Source organism: Pongo pygmaeus, chromosome 10 (genome assembly GCF_028885625.2).
Source record: "Pongo pygmaeus isolate AG05252 chromosome 10, NHGRI_mPonPyg2-v2.0_pri, whole genome shotgun sequence".
Classification (NCBI taxonomy): domain Eukaryota; kingdom Metazoa; phylum Chordata; class Mammalia; order Primates; family Hominidae; genus Pongo; species Pongo pygmaeus.
This window is the reverse complement of record NC_072383.2, coordinates 42,176,755-42,193,756: the sequence shown is the minus strand read 5'-3', so window position 1 is coordinate 42,193,756 and position 17,002 is coordinate 42,176,755. Positions and strand designations below refer to the sequence as shown.

Sequence of the window (17,002 nt, the reverse complement as noted above, 5' to 3'; positions counted from 1 at the left end):
CCTAATCTTCAGGCATCCAGTCAGTCCCAGAGTGCAAGCAATCTTAGATCCCATGTACTTTTTTTTAATCTGCCTCACTCCTTTCATGTTCTGCAGTCATAGTTACAAGAACTGAAACTATTTAATATCAAGTGAGCTTCCTCCTAGCTTCCAGTTTTACTCTTCTCTAATTTATCCTCTACCATGCATTTACAAAGATATTGTTTAGCAATAATAACATCTCATGTCCCTGCTGAACACCCTTCAGAGTAAAGGCACAAACACATACGCCCCTGTGTGTATGCTTAAATAGGCATAGAATATGTCTGGAAATTGCAGAAGAAATTGATACCAGTGGTTGTCTCAGGGATTAGGGTGGGAGAACTGAGTGACTATGACTCAGATCTACTTTCATGGTACACTCTACTGCATCTTTTAAATTTTACAGCATGTGTATATATGACATGTTTTAGAATAATTTAAAAAACTTCAGTGATTACCATTGATTATATGATAATGTCAAACTTTCATATAGTATGTAAGACCTCCACACAAACGCAGCTCCTGCGTGCTTCATTAGGTGCATTGAGTTACTTTGCTATCCTTCAAACATACCAAATTCTCTCAATTTCCAACATTCGCATATAGTCTCCTTGTTTGAAATGCTCTTTTATCACATCTCACCTGGCTACTTTTCCTTTAGTCCTATGCTTAGATGTCAATTTCTCCTTGTTTGTAAGACTAGGTTTGGAGCCCTCACTTTGCTTTCCAGATGGCACTGTTCTTCTCAAACTCCCATTCCATTTTTTAAAAATTACTAGTTGTCTCTTTTGTCAGATCCTAAGCTCTGCAAAGACAGATACTGCATCTGTTTCATTCAGGCTATGCTGTTGGGTATCTAAGTTATTATAGTACCTTGGATATAGTAGGAAGTCAGAAACTATTATATGGACAAACCTACACATGCCTTTGTTCCCCACATTCCACATTCTCTCATTTTTCTCCATGGATGTTATTTATGATACACTCTCAACCCTGTCTGAGATTTTCCTAGTGCATGTCTCTATTTTTTTTTAAATTCAGGAATCCCAAAGCTAAGAATAATATATTCTATCAAGAGTAGCAAGAAAGCTGATATAATGCCAGAGCTTTCACTCTTTTTGAGGAATGTACCATACAATTTACAATGAATGAAATTACTAAATGAATGAAGCAAATTTGTGGCCATTATTTTGAGATGTTAAGAAAATCATATGTTTCAGTCTTGTCCTTCAATCATACATTCAGATTAATACAGTTTTTAATACATAGAAATTAATATATGGTAAACAAACTTATTAATGCCACTGACTTTAAAACATATGATTGCTGGCAGTTCCTTTCAGTGTTAGCTTATTTGTAAATGATATTTCAATTTATTCTTTACTGGTATTTCACTGAGCAGCCTACTTAAACTTAGAAATTTTATATTTAAAAAAATTCTTATCTTCCCAAATGTTACTCTCAATCTCTTTCCAGAATTACATTTCTTAGAACTTACTCTTTATCCTAGTTTGTGAATTATTTTATTGATATCTTTGCCAACTTTGCCAGCCAGTATTTCACAGCTGGCAAGTCAAGACTTAGCAATAACCCATATTGATCTGTATTATTTTTCAATATGTGGAGTCTCTGCAATTGAGCTGCATGACTTCAAGATTTTATTGGGTGATCAAGAAGGCATAGTGTTCATTAACATACTAATATAATCTTTTTACAGGATATAATTAAGATAAATGTAGCTTTAGAAATACACTGTACTTTAAAAAACAAAACAGCATCAGTGACATCCTAGGTATAATGTGGCAGGAAAGGGAGTGTCATGCTGAGTGCACACTGCCTCTGAACCTCGTCTGGACATGAGTCCATAGACTAATTTTAAACCTGGGGTCTAGAAATGTTGCTCTTGTTATGGTTGCCACTTATTAACTATATAAGCCTGTCCTAGAGGGATCTTCCAAAAACACAGATCTGATTCAATTAATCACCTCTTAAAACCTTTCCCATTTTACATAGGATGAAGTCCAAATTCTTTAATATGGCTCACAAAAGCTTTGTGATCCCATCCCTGCCTCCTCTTTAATTTGTTTCTGGCTTTTCTGTGCCTCTGTTTCTTCAATTCTAAATTACTGGGGTTAGATGATTTCTAAAGTTCCTCTCAGATCTAAAAATCTATGATTCCAAATAATGACAAAGTTGGCCTCATCTTTCAAATAGGATAAAAGGGAATCTATAAATTTATAAATTCTAGTTTCTAAAATAGACCAGCTTGAATTATCCTGGGGCAAGAGAAGCTGTTCAAGTATAAGAAACACTGTTTACTTTTGCTTTTTAAATTTGGTAGAATATGACCGTATAGCTTACAAAATCCTGGAGAATCAGAAACCACTGCAACCACATAGATCACGTTCCCTTTGTTGGAATTGCAAGATTTTATGGCTAGTAGTGACTTGAAAATTATCTCTTAATGATGAAATTAAGGTCTGGAGGGACTAAATGCTTGTCAGGTTTGTAATAAATGCGGGTCCAGAGTTCAGGCTTCTTTATTCCCACCCCATTTTTCCTTTACTATGCAAGACTGTTTCACCAGGATGGCTTGTATTTGCTACTCATACAAAAGCCCATGTCTAACTAAATGCCCAGGCAGTGTGCTCAGAAGACAATGAATTCACTCTGCCACGTTGAGCTTCACATCAGACCATTGTAAATGAGGACACTTTCTCCTTTGTCCTTTTAAAGGAAAAGCCATAAAAAGATTCATTGATTCATTCAACAGATATTTATTCAGGGCCAGCCTTTGTTGTGGACAAGCTTTCTACCCTTTTGAATCTTATATTCCAGTGGGCATAGCTAGCAGATATATTAACAAAAACTTAATAGAATACTCTCAGATCCCAATGAAGATACCATATGAAGAAATTTGGACAGGGTAGATTACTTAAGATTAGTAACCACTTAAGTCTCAGACTTTTATTAATTCATAAAAGGTCTTCTTACCTTGAATGCACTTCTTACCAACTCCTCAATTATGCCATTTTACCAACTCTCATAAGATATATCTATACCTCCTCCCTACCCGCTTCTTCCAAATGCTTTAATGTCTTCATATCACTACAAAGAAAGTGCTGTCCTTGTATTTGTTGGTCATTTAAATACATTCACATTGTGTCCCCTTTCCCATAATTGTATTTCCATTATTTTCCTGCACAAATGCTAATTAAATGGATTATTTATTGTTCCTGAACATTTCATGTTTTTGTTCCTTCTGCAGCAAAATAACATGAGGTCTTACATTATAAGTGAAGTGGATTTCTTCAAAATCCACCTCAAGCCCTGCCACACCATTATATTTTCCCTGGATATCTCTACTCTTAGTCATTAACCTTTCTCTGAATATCAGTCCCTGTAGGATTTGTGTGTGTATGTGTGTGGGTTTTTTTTGGCACTTACAATGTAGGAACTCATGTTGTTATTCATGTAAGTATATCTTGGATTTTTAATTTCACTATCAGCTTCTCAAGTTGGTAGGAGGGGGCAGAGTCAGAAAATTATTTATATCACCAGATATAAATTCCCAAATGTGTTCTGCATTAATGGGTTCTCAGAACAAACAAGCACTGTGTTTTAAAAAAAAGTCTGTTGCTCCCTATTCAATGTACAATATATATGTTTCTGTTATATAGTATGCATCACTTTATAATGTTATCATATATATGTTATTTTCTCCAGCTAGAATTGATCTTTGTCACCTAATGCAGTACTTGGAACATAGTTCATGTCCATTATATACTTGTTGAGTAAATGAATGAAGTTTTTTTTTTTTTTTTAAAGTGTCTCAGAGCTTATAATTAGCTTATGTACATTATGAGTGTTTAGAAGGCAGCTAGGAAGAACTATAGTAATATAGTAGTCTTCAAACTTATTTGACCATGTAATATTTTGTTTTCAAGGAACCATGAACCTCTATTAGAGATATTGCTCCTTAAGCAATGCTGCTTGTGAAATGCTGGCTTCAAATGTAGAAGGCAGCTAACTGGATGACAGTGATGATCATCATCATCCATTTCCTGGATTGTAAGCCTTTTTAAGGCAGAGTCTATCCCTTAACTCTGTAATAAATTTTGGATGGGATGCAAAGGGCCAGGTGGTCCAGTGGGGCACTCTGTTTAATTCTCTACAACATAACCAGCTTATGTCAGAATATTTCTACTTGGCAGCCTAATCAAAACCTGTGCAGTTCTTTCTGCTTAGTAGAAAGTCATAATGAGTCAAAGCCTAGCCCTGATACTATCCACTTGTCGCTGTGGTTCTACCCCATAGGGCCATCAGAAAATCCAATAAAATGCCTTTGTACATAGAATAGACTCAATGAATGTGTAGAGAATTGAAACTGAATTGTGAGAATTTGACTTATATTAGGTTTTTGAATTGGGATTTGGAACTAAAATACACCCTGGACTAAATTTGACATGATTTTCCACCAGATTACTTTTTAGTCATGCCATTTTTATGCCTGTAAATATCCGTACATGTAAATGGAAGTGACATTTGTGTAACTTTGCAACTTCAGTACATAAACGCAACTCTTTGGGGAGTTCTTCCTCTGAAGACAGGGCGTGAGAAATCAAAAAAGGCAAGTGGCAATTAGATCTACAGAGTTATGGTGGTATTTTTTGCTATTTTTACTTCGCTCTGTCTCACAACATTACTCCAAGTAATAGGCTGACACTTTAGATCTCTTGGTCATGAATCTTATATGTCTATGAGATCCAAATCATTGAGTTCCTAAAAGGTTTCATATTCAATAGTCTTTTTGTTTTTGCTTTATGATCCTACGTGGAGTTTTCTCTGACCCTATGATAGCTTACAAGGGAAACATCTGTAAAAGAAGATTGGACAAGTCACTGTCTTCTAAGCCTCTGGGATGCAGACCCAACACTGAACAGTGAGAGACAGTTTTTAGAAGTCCAATTTGCTCTGCACAATTATTTCCATTTATGTTTATAAATCAAATTATCCACCATTGTGGCTGTAAATAGGGTCACATTAACAGAAATAATCCTAATTCACTGGCTCTTTTCCCCACCTCCTCTCACAGAACTTTAGTGCCATCAAAGTTCCCATCTCTTAAGTATTCTTGGGAGAGATCTAAGGTATTTCACACATACTTATGAGTTCAATTAACAAGGTTTGGCAGCTACTCCTGCTGGGGTAGGCTACTTCTATGGTAGTAGTCCCCAGTCTTTTTGCCTCCAGGGACTGGTTTCGTGGAACACAATTTTTCCACGGAACCAGAGGAGAGGGCTCTGGGGATGGTTTTGGGATGAAACTGTTATACCTCAGATCATCAGGCATTAGTCAGATTCTTATAAGGAGCACACAACCTAGATCCCTCGCATGAACAGTACACGATAGGGGTTGCACTCCTATGAGAATCTAATGCCACCTCTGCTCTGACAGGAGAAGGAGCTCAGGCAGTAATACTCACCTGCCGCTCACTTCCTGCTGTGCAGCCCACTTCCTAGCAAATCAGGGACTGGTACTGGTTCGCCATCCCGGGGTTGGGGACCCCTGTTCTATGGGATATTGTTTTGTCTTTGGAGAGAGTTATCGTGCCTAATGTAATTAATGTTTGCTCCAGCTGGGACTCACTGTCCTGTTCTAGACACTGAAGCTGCTTTCCTATCTGTACCAGGAACTATCATCTCTCACCAGGAACCACTTTTGTTTGAGGAAATGCCACAGTGTGATCAAAATAATTCCTCTCTCTGATAACCAGGGTGTTTTCACTGAATTGTTTCTTATAATTGGCTTTTTCATCCCCGTGGGTAAATTGTTCCTATCTTTGTGCACATGGACTTGTTGATGGGACCCTCTCTAGCTCACAAGCTTAAGCCCAGGGGACTCCTGCTATGGCTTTCAGAGGGGCTGAGTCTAATTAGGCAGTAAAGCCATTTTGTCTTTGGCTTTTCTTTGTTGGGAGACTTTTTATTCCTGATCCAGTCTTGTTACTTGCTATTGATCTGTTCAGGTTTTTTCTTTCTTTCTGGTTCAGTCTTGGTAGGTTGTATGTGTCCAGGAATTTATCCATTTCCTCTAAGTTTTTAAATTTATTAACATGCGGCAATTTGTAATAGTCTTTTATGATCCTTTGTATTTCTGTGGTATCAGTTATATGGTCTCCATTTTTGTTTATCTGGTCTTCTCTCTTTTATTCTTTGTTATGCTATATAACAATTTATTTTATCTTTTTAAAAAGCCAACATTTCATTTTGTTAATTCTTTGTATTGTCTGATAGTCTCTGTTTTATTTCTGGTCTGATCTTTGTCATTTCTTTTCTTCTACTAATTTGGGTTTAGTTTGTTCTCACTTTTCCAGTTCCTTGAGGTGCATTGCTATATTGTTTATTTGAAATATTTCTACTTTTTGATGTAGGCATTTGTTACTATAAATTTCCCTGGTAGCACTGTTTTTACAGTATCCCATAGATTTTGCTGTGTTGTGCTTTCATTTTCATTTGCTTAAAGAGAACTTTTTATGTGTTCGTAATTTCTATATTGGCCCAGTGGTTGCTCAGGAACATGTTGCTTAATTTCCATGTATTTGTACAATTTCCAGAATTTCTGTTGTTATTGATTTCTAGTTTAATTCCGTTGTGTTCTGAGCAGACACTTGATATGGTTTCAATTTTTAAAACGTTTGGAGACCTGTTTTGTGGCCTAATATGTGTTCTATCCTGGAGAACTTTCCATGTGTTAGTGAGAGGAATATTTATTCTGCAACCATTGGATAAAATTTTCTGTAAATGCTAACTCCATGTAGTATGTAGTGCAGATTAAGTCTGATCTTTCTTTGTTGATTTTCTGTCTAGATGATCTGCCCAGTGCTAAAATGAGGGTGTTGAAGTTCACAGCTATTATTATATTGGGGTCTCTCTCTTTAGCTATAATAGTATTTTCTTTATATAACTGGGTGCTCTTGTGTTGGGTGCATATACAATTACAGTTGTTACATCTTCTTACTGAATTGATTCCTTTGTCATCTATATTGACCTACTTTGTCCCTTTTTATGTTTTTTAACTTGAAGTCAATTTCTGATATAAACATAGCTACTCCTTCACACTTTTGGTTTTCATTTGCATGGATTTTCTTTTCATCCCTTCTCTTTTAGTCTACGTATGTCTTTATAGATGAAATGGGTTTTTTGTACTTGCATCTTGTTTTTTAATACATTCAACTGTTTTATATCTTTTAATTGATGAATTTAAGCCATTTACTTTCAAGGTTCTTATTACTAGGTGGGGACTTCTGTCATATTGGTAATTATTTTCTGACTGTTTTACGTATTCTTTCTTCCTCTTTTGTTGTTTACTTTACAATTTGATGGGGTTTTTTATAGTGATAATATTTGACTCCTTTCTTGTTCTCATTTGTATATCTGCTGTACCAGCAAGTTTTATGCTTTCATGTGTTTTCATTATGGTAGATATCTTTCTTTCACTTCCAGATATAGGATTACTTTAAACATTTTTTGTAGGGCTGGTATAATGATGATGAATTATTTCATTATTTTCTCATCTGAGAAAGAATTTCTTTACCCTTATTTTTGAGGGATAGCTTTTCTGGGTATAGAATTCTTGGCTATCAGTTGTTGTTGTTTTTCTCTTTCAGCACTTTGAATACATCACTCCATTCTCTCCAGGCCTCTAATTTTCTGCTGAGAAATCAAGGTAGTCTGATAGGGATTCTTTTATATGTGACTTGATGTTTTGTTCTTGCTGTTTGTCTTTGACTTTTGACAGTTTTACTATAACATGCCTTGAATAAGACCTTGTTGAATTACAGCTATCTGGGAATCTTTGAGCTTCATGTACCTGGATGTTTAGAGTTGGGAATCTTTCAGCTGTTGTTTTGTTCAATAAGTTTTTGATGCATTTGTTCATCTCTTCTCCTTCTGGAACTCCCAAAATTCAAATTTTAGTTACTATATAGTTTCCTATAGGACACTTAGGCTTCCTTCATTTCATTTTATTCTTCTTATTCTGTTTTATTTCTTTTGATTTTTGGTCTGACTGATTTATTTCAAAAGCCCTGTCTTTAAGTTCAGAAATTCTTTCTTCTTCTCCTTGATCTAGTCTATTGTTGAAGCTATTATATTTTTTATTTTATTCATTCAGTTATTCCCTTCTAGGATTTCTGTTTTTTTCTTTTTATGGCATCTATCTCTGTTGAATTTCTTATTCAGATAATGACTTTTTTCGCTGATTTCGTTGTATTGTTTATCTGTGTTCGCGTGTATTTCACTGAGTTTCTCTAATGTCTTTCTTTTGAATTCCTTTTTAGACATTTTATAGATTTCCTTTACATTGGGATCTGTTACTTGATAATTATGATGTTCCTTTGGAGATGTCATGTTTCTTTGTTTTTTCATGTTTCTTATGTCTTTATGTTGATGTCTGTGCATGTGGTGTAACAGTCTCTCCTTCTAATTTTATGGTTTGGCTTTAGTATGGAAAGACTTTTTTCTATAAATGTGTCTGTATTGTTAGTTTAGTAAGATGCTTTTGCTTTGATTCTGGGTAGGCACAATATTGTAGTCTCTGTATGATTTATCGGGCTATAATTAGTATCATTGGTGTCTATGAGTTCCTCAGTGACTTAAGCTGTGATTGTTATTGGAGGCTTTGGTGATGCTTTGCTGGGAATGGGAATTCTAGGTGGGCTGGTCCCTGGGCACCAGTGGTGCATTGGTGGGCTGGATGTGGCTAGTCCTTGGGCCTTTGGTGGCATTCGTGGGCACCAGCAGTGGCAGATATGGGTGGGCCTGTTCTTGGGCCTCTGGGCAGTGTGCTCAGGTTCTGGTAGTTGCAGTGGTGGGCCAACTGAATGGGTCCTTGATCACTCAGACAGCATTTGTGACACTGATGGTGGCACAAGTGGCAGTTTTCCAACCCTCAGGTCTCTGAGCCACATGCCCAGGTACTAATGGTGGTGGCAGTGGGTTGGGCATGCTGGTTTCTGGGTTCCCTAAGAGGTACATGTGAGTACTGATGGTGGGTGGGGTAGGCCTGTCCTTAATGTCCCTGGATAGTGTGCATATATTCCAGTGGCAGCAGGCATGGCGGGCCCATACCCAGGCTCCTGGCCAGCACAAGTGGGCAGTGTGGGATAATGTCCAGACTTGTGATAGTGCACGTGGGCACCAGCAGTGGTGGCAGCAGGAGAGACAGGTCTCTCAAGCACCATGATGGTGCACCTGGGCCCTGGCTGTGGTAGGTAGGATGGATCAATCCTCAGGTCCCTGGATAAAGCATTTGGGTGCTGATGACAGGGGCATTGGGTGGGACAAGGCTATCCTCAGCCCCCAGGAGGGCACATGGCCAGTCCCGAGGTCTCCTGAAGGCAAATACGGGCACATGGTAGCCCTGCTGCTGGAGAGGGCAGGATTGTTGTCACTGGCAGTGACCCCGGGCAGGCGGCTCTAAGTTTCTAGGGAGGGTACGCTTTGGCTTCCTTTGTCCCAGGGGTTGCTTCCTCAGTGTGTTGCATCATCTATTCCCCAGTGTGTAGGACATTGTGTGGACTAGAGTGCTGGGGACCCGCTTGCACTGATGGGTCCAGCTGGTATTACGGCAGCATAGCCCTCTGGATGGACGTGAAGGGATGCCATGGTGCTCCAGGGATGTAGAAAAGCAGGGGCTTTTGGGCCTCAGGACAGGATGTTGTCTTTTGAGGGATGGCCTCTCAAAAATGCAACATGCTGTAGTTGCTTGGGTCTCAGGAGGGTTTTTAGGACCCTATGTGAAATCCCTTTCTGGAACAATGCCATCCTACAGATTCTAGGCAGTTTCCTATGCTAGGCTCAGGGCCTGTGAGGGCCCAGGGTCTCTTTTGTGGCTAGGATTATGTGAGTCTGTGGTAGGAATATGGACCTCTGCAGATCTTTCACTTACCTTTTCCCCACAATAGATAGTTCCTCCTGGCTTTGAGCTGATCTTGCCCGGGCCAACTGCTTCTCTTCTCTCTCCCATGCCTCAGAGGTTCTCTGACACTTTCCTGCTGAATTTCAGAGTTATCTGTTAGAAACTCAATTTGACATGTGGCTGTCTACTCGCTGTTATGATCCTTGTCTGTTGAGGAGATGAGTACCAGGCTCCTCTAGTAAGCATCTTGAGTCCTCACCCTGCTTAGTGGTGATTGTTAACCTTAGTTATGCCTTAGGTCAGAAGTCATCAACTTATGACCTGTGAGCTGAGCCGAATCTGGCTGGCTCACCATCCATTTTTGTAAATGAACTTTTATTCCAACACTTCCAAGTTCATTAATTTATGTGTTGCCCATGACTTCCAAAGTCTAGAAAATTTACTATCTGTCCCTTTACAGAGTTTTTTTTTTTTTTTTTCTGACCCCTGTATTACACTCATCATGGAGAAGATTTTTTTAAAAATCATTGCATGTGTTCCACCACAAACAAGTAAATTAGAATTTGGAATGGGTTTTTGGCAGTTGGCCCAAGAACTAGTGTTTTTTTGTTTTTGTTTTTTAACATCCCAGATGAATATGATGGACAAAGTTAAGAAATACTAATAGATAATTTATACCCTTGAGGAATATGTGGTTTGTTTGGGAGAAACTTATAAAAATTAATAAAAATACAATTGATGCATCTATAATGGAAACATTTACAAAGTCCTGAAGGAGCACTGCATTGGGAGTATTTTAGTTCATTAGGGAAGTTTTTGTAGGAGGGACATTTAAATAGATTCTTGAAGGATTAATTTACCAGTAAACAAGAGCCACTGGGATGGTGTCAGGGAGAGAAGGTGTAGCAGTTATAAGTAGAGAGAACAGTATGTATAAAGGATGATAGGTAAGAAAGAGCAGGTAGGTTAGAAACTATGTGGCCAGAACACTGAGAGGGGAGAAGGGAGTGAGGTCATCAGATGTGAAATTGGAAAAGTAAAGACCAAACCAGGAAACATTTTGTAGGTTCAGATAAGAGGTTTGGAATTTATTATGCTGTCCATGGAATTGAATAGAAAATTGAGTTTCTCTAGGACTCAGTTTTGTCCCTCTATAAAATAAATAGTTAGCTCAGATGAATGATAAGAACCCTATAGTTCTAAAATATAGATTCCTGAGATTATGTCAGTTATTTCTTTTGACATTCTCAGGACTGGGAACATAGTTGGGCTTACACAAATGACATGGCCCCTGTAGTGGTGTGTCACCTAGCTATCTCTTTTAGTTGATCCATTTCTATTAACAGTATAAATGAATTCAATGCTACTTTGTGGAATCATCAGAAGGATATGAGAATGCAGACTTCTGGATGGGAAATTCCTTGTCTGACCAATGCATTAAGGCCCTTAAATACTTGTAAAATGATTTATGTTCCATGCAGAGAGATGCTATTAAATGAGGACAGTTTCATTGTGAAATGTGAATGTGAAAATTCACATTCTTCACAATGAGTAGCAGTGCTTCTTATGGGTTTAGTATCCGGAAGTCATTATACATACTCAAAACTCAGTGTGTGAATTACCATGTAAGATCTTTAATATAATATCTTATTTTACTATTTTGTAACTTCTCATCTATATCAGGTCTCTGTTGTAACTATCTGTATTTAGGTACTTATTGGGATAGCTATATGTCTACTTTTATCTCTAATAAGCTTGTGCAATTGGCTTCATAACTTTAAGTGAAGTTGTTACAATTCTGGTTTATATCGAACACTTTATTTTCCTCTTTCAGGGTCTGCTCAACTGTACACAATAGCTGGTGAATCAAACAATAATATGTGGCAGGCCCTGTGATTGAAGATTGCAGGATACTAAGGCAGCCCAGTCTTTGCATTCTGATTCATTTTATCAAGCATAGGCCGATGAATGCGCTGAAAATTTCAAAAGATATTTAGATGATGGAAGTTAAAATAGACAGACTTCTTCAAAACTCCAATAAGAGCTGTTGGAAAAAAACTTATGATTTTTGTCATTTGAACATTAAACACTCCTAGCAAAGGAGATATCGTGAATGCTTTTTTGAAATGCTATTCGTTTAGTAAATACTTCTCTCTCCCTACCAAAGAAAATTATATAGGAGCTCCAGAATATTGCCCACTGTTGACCTCTTTGTCCTGTTTTTCTTCACAGACATTGATGAGTGTGCTGAAGGGCGCCATTACTGTCGTGAAAATACGATGTGTGTCAACACCCCGGGTTCTTTTATGTGCATCTGCAAAACTGGATACATCAGAATTGACGATTATTCATGTACAGGTAAACGGTGGCTATTTGTGAAATAAAATCTTTTTATGTCTTAAGTTTACTTTTAAAAATTTCTTTGACTCTCTTTTTTTTGATAAGTATACCATAAATACAACAAAACATAAGCAAAATCATATCTTCTTGATTTGATAGTTATTTCTTAATCTGTTCTAAAGAAAAAAAACATCTGCTTGCTCTAGATAAATATGTACTCCAATTTGGAAGATAAAAACCCTAAAAAATGAGTATATGCTACATTTATACTTAGTATTTATGCTCAAAACTTGTGTGAAATACTATGGTCAATCTGAGAAACAGTCCCTAAATGATATATGATGAAAGATTTTTGAATAGAAAAATAATAACATAAATAATGTAATTTTTTTCAGAAATAGATTTTTAGAGTTCTAGGACATGGGACTATTAAAGATAATTGAGCTTCTTCACATGTCTGAGAAGTACAATTGAGAACTACATCAAAGAAGTTTTCTATATTTTTGTTGTATGAAATACCACTCTTCTAGTATCATCTAAAGTCTTGTTAGGGATATTGTATTAGTAGTGTCTGAAGTTGGTCCTGGCTTGGGGTAATACAGCATATTCCTTTTATTCTATAGCTTTCTACCTGTAGAATATGAAAACAAAACAAAACAAAACGTGGTGCTACAAGAGTAGCTTGAATACTATAGGATTTGAGGAAATGTGGGTGTGAAACAGAACATTTCTTTCCATCTCTATATTTTTAAATAGAAGAAACAAAAATAACATATTTTAGAAAAACAGGTAGAATCATAAAACTGGAGAGCACCCAAAAATGTTATTCTTGTCACCTGTTTCTCTACCTCCAACTTTATGATCTTTATCAGATGCATGTGTAAACAAAACCTAGATGTTTTCAGGGAAAGAGACTCCATAATCCTCCCTAGTAAAAATATGAATCTATAATAGAAGTATCACTTTGTCTTTGTTTTAGTTTTCTGCTTCTAAGTCTTCATTATAGTGTCCATACTGTCTGCTAATTGATAGCCTTATCACAGGGAAGGATCTTCTTCTAAACTGGAATATAGTATTTATAAAAACAAAATGATGGCATTCAAAAATAATGAGAAGTGACTTCCCAATTTATGGAAAATAACTGAAGATATCCTGGAGGTAGAAGATATTTAATATAAAAATGCTGATGGATTTACAAATTCCTATCTTTTTTGTCAGTTCATCCTAAACATTTCCAAATTATGGAAACAGTTCTTCATTTTTTTAGACAAAATTTGAGTACATTGAGTGGAAGAGTTTCTTGAAGTAGGACTACAGAGATGCTTTTCAGCATAAAAAGAATATAAAAGAACAAATTATAATAAATAAATGGAATATATCATTTACTATACTATTGATAATACCAATAAATCTGAATTTCCATTTCATCTTTAACAAGAAAACTAAGATAAAACTGCTGCATCTTAGAATGCATATATTTCAAGGTGTGCTTATTAAAAATGAGTGCTAGCAATTTCAGGGGAGCCCACTGATTCTTTGGTATTATAGACTTGAAAAGCTTTGTGCATTTTTATATTTCCTAATGATTCTCTTTGTTTTTGTTATATTCTTGAAGTAGTGTTAGAAATTTTAAGTGAGAGGAGATGGGACATAATTTGGCCTACTGTTGAGTAAGGAGTATTTCTGCAGGGCAGGATATTTTTAAGAGATTCATTTCCGTTCTGAGTCTGTTGGATATAAATCCAAGGAATAGTTTAGCTTTCATATATTTACAGAGAGTCTTCTGCTTTGGCTTCGCCTCTCCCAGTGCACTTTCCTTCCAAATAAAATCCTACAAATTAATGTTTGTTTTTGACTACTTGGGAGGAATTTTCCCTTACCATTTCAAAGTATCTAATGATATAAATGAACTATTCCTTTGTAGGAATGTGAAGGGAGTAGAAAATGATTTTAAGAAACGCTATTCAGACTATGATTTTTTTATGCCTAAGGAACCAGAGCCAAGAATCTCAGGATCTGGCAGATGATAAAATGTATTTCTTTAATGAGGCACCAGCATTTTCAACTAACACCACTATTTCTATGCTACCACTTAAAGAGGAGAAACTTTCTTGCCCTTAAATTGTCTCTCTATTACGACTAGGTCTATGAACACAAAACTTGGATTTTTTTTTAGAGAATATGTCGATTTTATTTTTAGTCCAGAGTCAGGTGAATATTGCCAAAGCTTATTTTTTTTTAATGTTAGGCCATAGAAGGTCAACACATATTCCAGGTCTCTGTAAAGGAAATACATGTTTTCATTTTATGTCCTGGGATTGGCTCCTCCACACTTTGATATTAGAGTCTGTACACAAGTCTTAAAGAAATTACTCCCCTAATGGGACTTTGCCTTGTGACCAAAGGCTTCTAGCCTGTTCCTTTTTGAGAGCTCCCATAAGACCAGAGTAGGACTTTATTTATCTTATAAAATATTGAGATTTATTTTTTTCTAAATTTTAGTAACAGACACCCACATACTTGTAGTAGGAGACGTTCCAAAATGAATGTCAAACCATCACTGCAGAACCTGTCCCTGATGTTTGTGACTGAGCTTTTGCAATTCCATGTCCATTTTGCTTTTGTATTCCTGCCCCTCTTTCCTGTTAATGAGCCCCCTGCTAACAGAACAACAGATACTCCCAGCAGACTCTCAAAGTTGCTTATCCCATGTGGAAATTAATCATAGACATTCTAATTTAAAGAAGATTCCAAGAGCAATACACATTACTTAATAATCAAGAGCTTTGATCAATAAAGAAGCCTTCTTCTGCTTCATTTGTTTAACCTAGTAACTCTGGCATACAAATTACATATGCAAGTTGGTCAAATTGCATATTTTTTTCTTTCAGTTTCAGATGATTTGAGTTAGGTTTTCCTCATGTTCATAAAATTTTGTAGATGGAAGAATTATTAAAGATAATCTGGTTAAATCCCTCAAGTTTCAGAAATGAAGAAACTGAGGCTCAGAGAGATTGCTTTATCCATAGTTAAACATCTAGTGAGAAGCAAAGGGGGCTGGAATATGAACCTCTTTATTATAACTCTTATACTATTCACTGTTTGTCTAATTTGTAGCCATACAAAAGTAAAGGGAAATGATTCATATTTTATGTAGAAACACACTATTCAATACAGTATGTTCATTATTTAAACTGCTGTCTTTATAGGTTATTTAAGTTAATTAGCTTCAATTCCAAGAGAAATTTTTACCCTACAGATCTTATAATAATGACCCTAAATCAGAAGTTAGTGGAATAAACATGAATCACCATTTTCTGGGCCTCTGACTTTATTCCAAAGTTGTGGAAATGACTCAGTTGCACTATTTGCACAAATGATGCATTTGTTTTTGCTCTTCTAAACACATTAATGTGATTTTCCTTTCAGCGAAGGTGTTATTATTTTTTCTAATTAATGCTTCATAATTTATCTCTTTACATCGTTTCATGTTCCTATAGAAAAAATACTGGGTATCGCAAGAGAAGAAAGAGAGAGAGAGAGAGAGGAGCAGGAAGGAGGGAGAAAAGATAAAGGAAAGGAAGGGGGAAGGAAGAAGGGAAGGGAGAACAGAGAGAGGGAAATAGAGAAGAGAAAAAAATGGAAGGGAAGAGAAGGAAAGAAATGGAAAAGGGAAGAGAAAAGGAAAGGGAAGGGAATGGAAGAGAAAACATGAGCCAAGGTGCTTGGGGCCCATTCTTCAGGATCTCTGCAAAAGTAACCTATTTTGTTTATGCATAACAAAGTTTCTTGATTACTTATATGGACTAATGGCTTTTTTTGGTTCACTCACATAAGCATTAATTAAATTGGGTAGATCTTCTTGAGTTTTACTGGGAATCTCTTCTTGGAACTGGCCTTGAGTAATGGAAAAAGCATGAAACATCTCTGGAAACAAAGATGAAATTGTCACCAGTGGCAAATATCTGAGTCACATGTCACTGTGTTACTGGTGGAAGATATTCGAGTTACCGGTGGTGAATCCATACAGGTCTGCAACAACCTCACTGCTTACCTCCTCAGAAGAAAGAATTCAACTGAGGACTGAGGGGCATAAGGCAGAAAAAGAGACTGAGGCAAGTTTCAGAGCAGGAGTGGAAGTTTATTAAAAAGTTTTAGTGCAAGAAAGAAAGTACACTTGGGTGACCCAAAGGACAAGTGCTGTGTTTAACCTTGATCCTAGGACTGTATAGGCCGGCCCACCTCCAACGTCTTACCCCCCTTTCCCATGATTCTTCCCTTAGGATGGGCTGCCTGCATGTGCAGTGCCCTCCTTACGCTTGGGAAGTGAGCATGCACGGTGTATTTAGGAAGTTGTATGCATGCTCATCTGAGGCTTTCTTCCCTTTTCCAGTGGAATGCCCCTGGAAAGTCATACTATGTCATTTTGTCTCTTAATGCACATGCCAGGGAAGTTGCTTCTCCCTGGCATCTGCATTCAGTTAACACTTTAGTGAGACACATGTGGACCCTCAGGAAATGGCCTTTCCCTGGTGCTGGCTGCCAGTTAATCACTTTTAAAGAAGCAATGTGATAATTGCCAAACCATCACCTAACATTCCTGGTGAGTGGAGGAGAACCCTCTCCTGCCCCACTCATGCCTGTCTAACTACCTATAACAGAATCAAGAATTTGGGGGAAAGATCTGAGTGAAGAGGCACTCATTTCAGATCTTCCTCAC

General features: G+C 37.0%; 1 protein-coding gene across 3 annotated transcripts in view; it reads left to right on the top strand.

Moving 5' to 3' along the window:
- The window catches only part of NELL2 (neural EGFL like 2), a 360,977-nt gene that overhangs the window by 192,074 nt on the left and 151,901 nt on the right, over positions 1 to 17,002 (top strand). For all 3 annotated transcript variants that reach the window (XM_054444613.1, XM_063672658.1, XM_054444612.2), the window contains one exon: positions 12,175 to 12,300. In XM_054444613.1, coding sequence (XP_054300588.1) covers positions 12,175 to 12,300 — 126 coding nt within the window. The remainder of the gene's footprint in view (positions 1 to 12,174; positions 12,301 to 17,002) is intronic.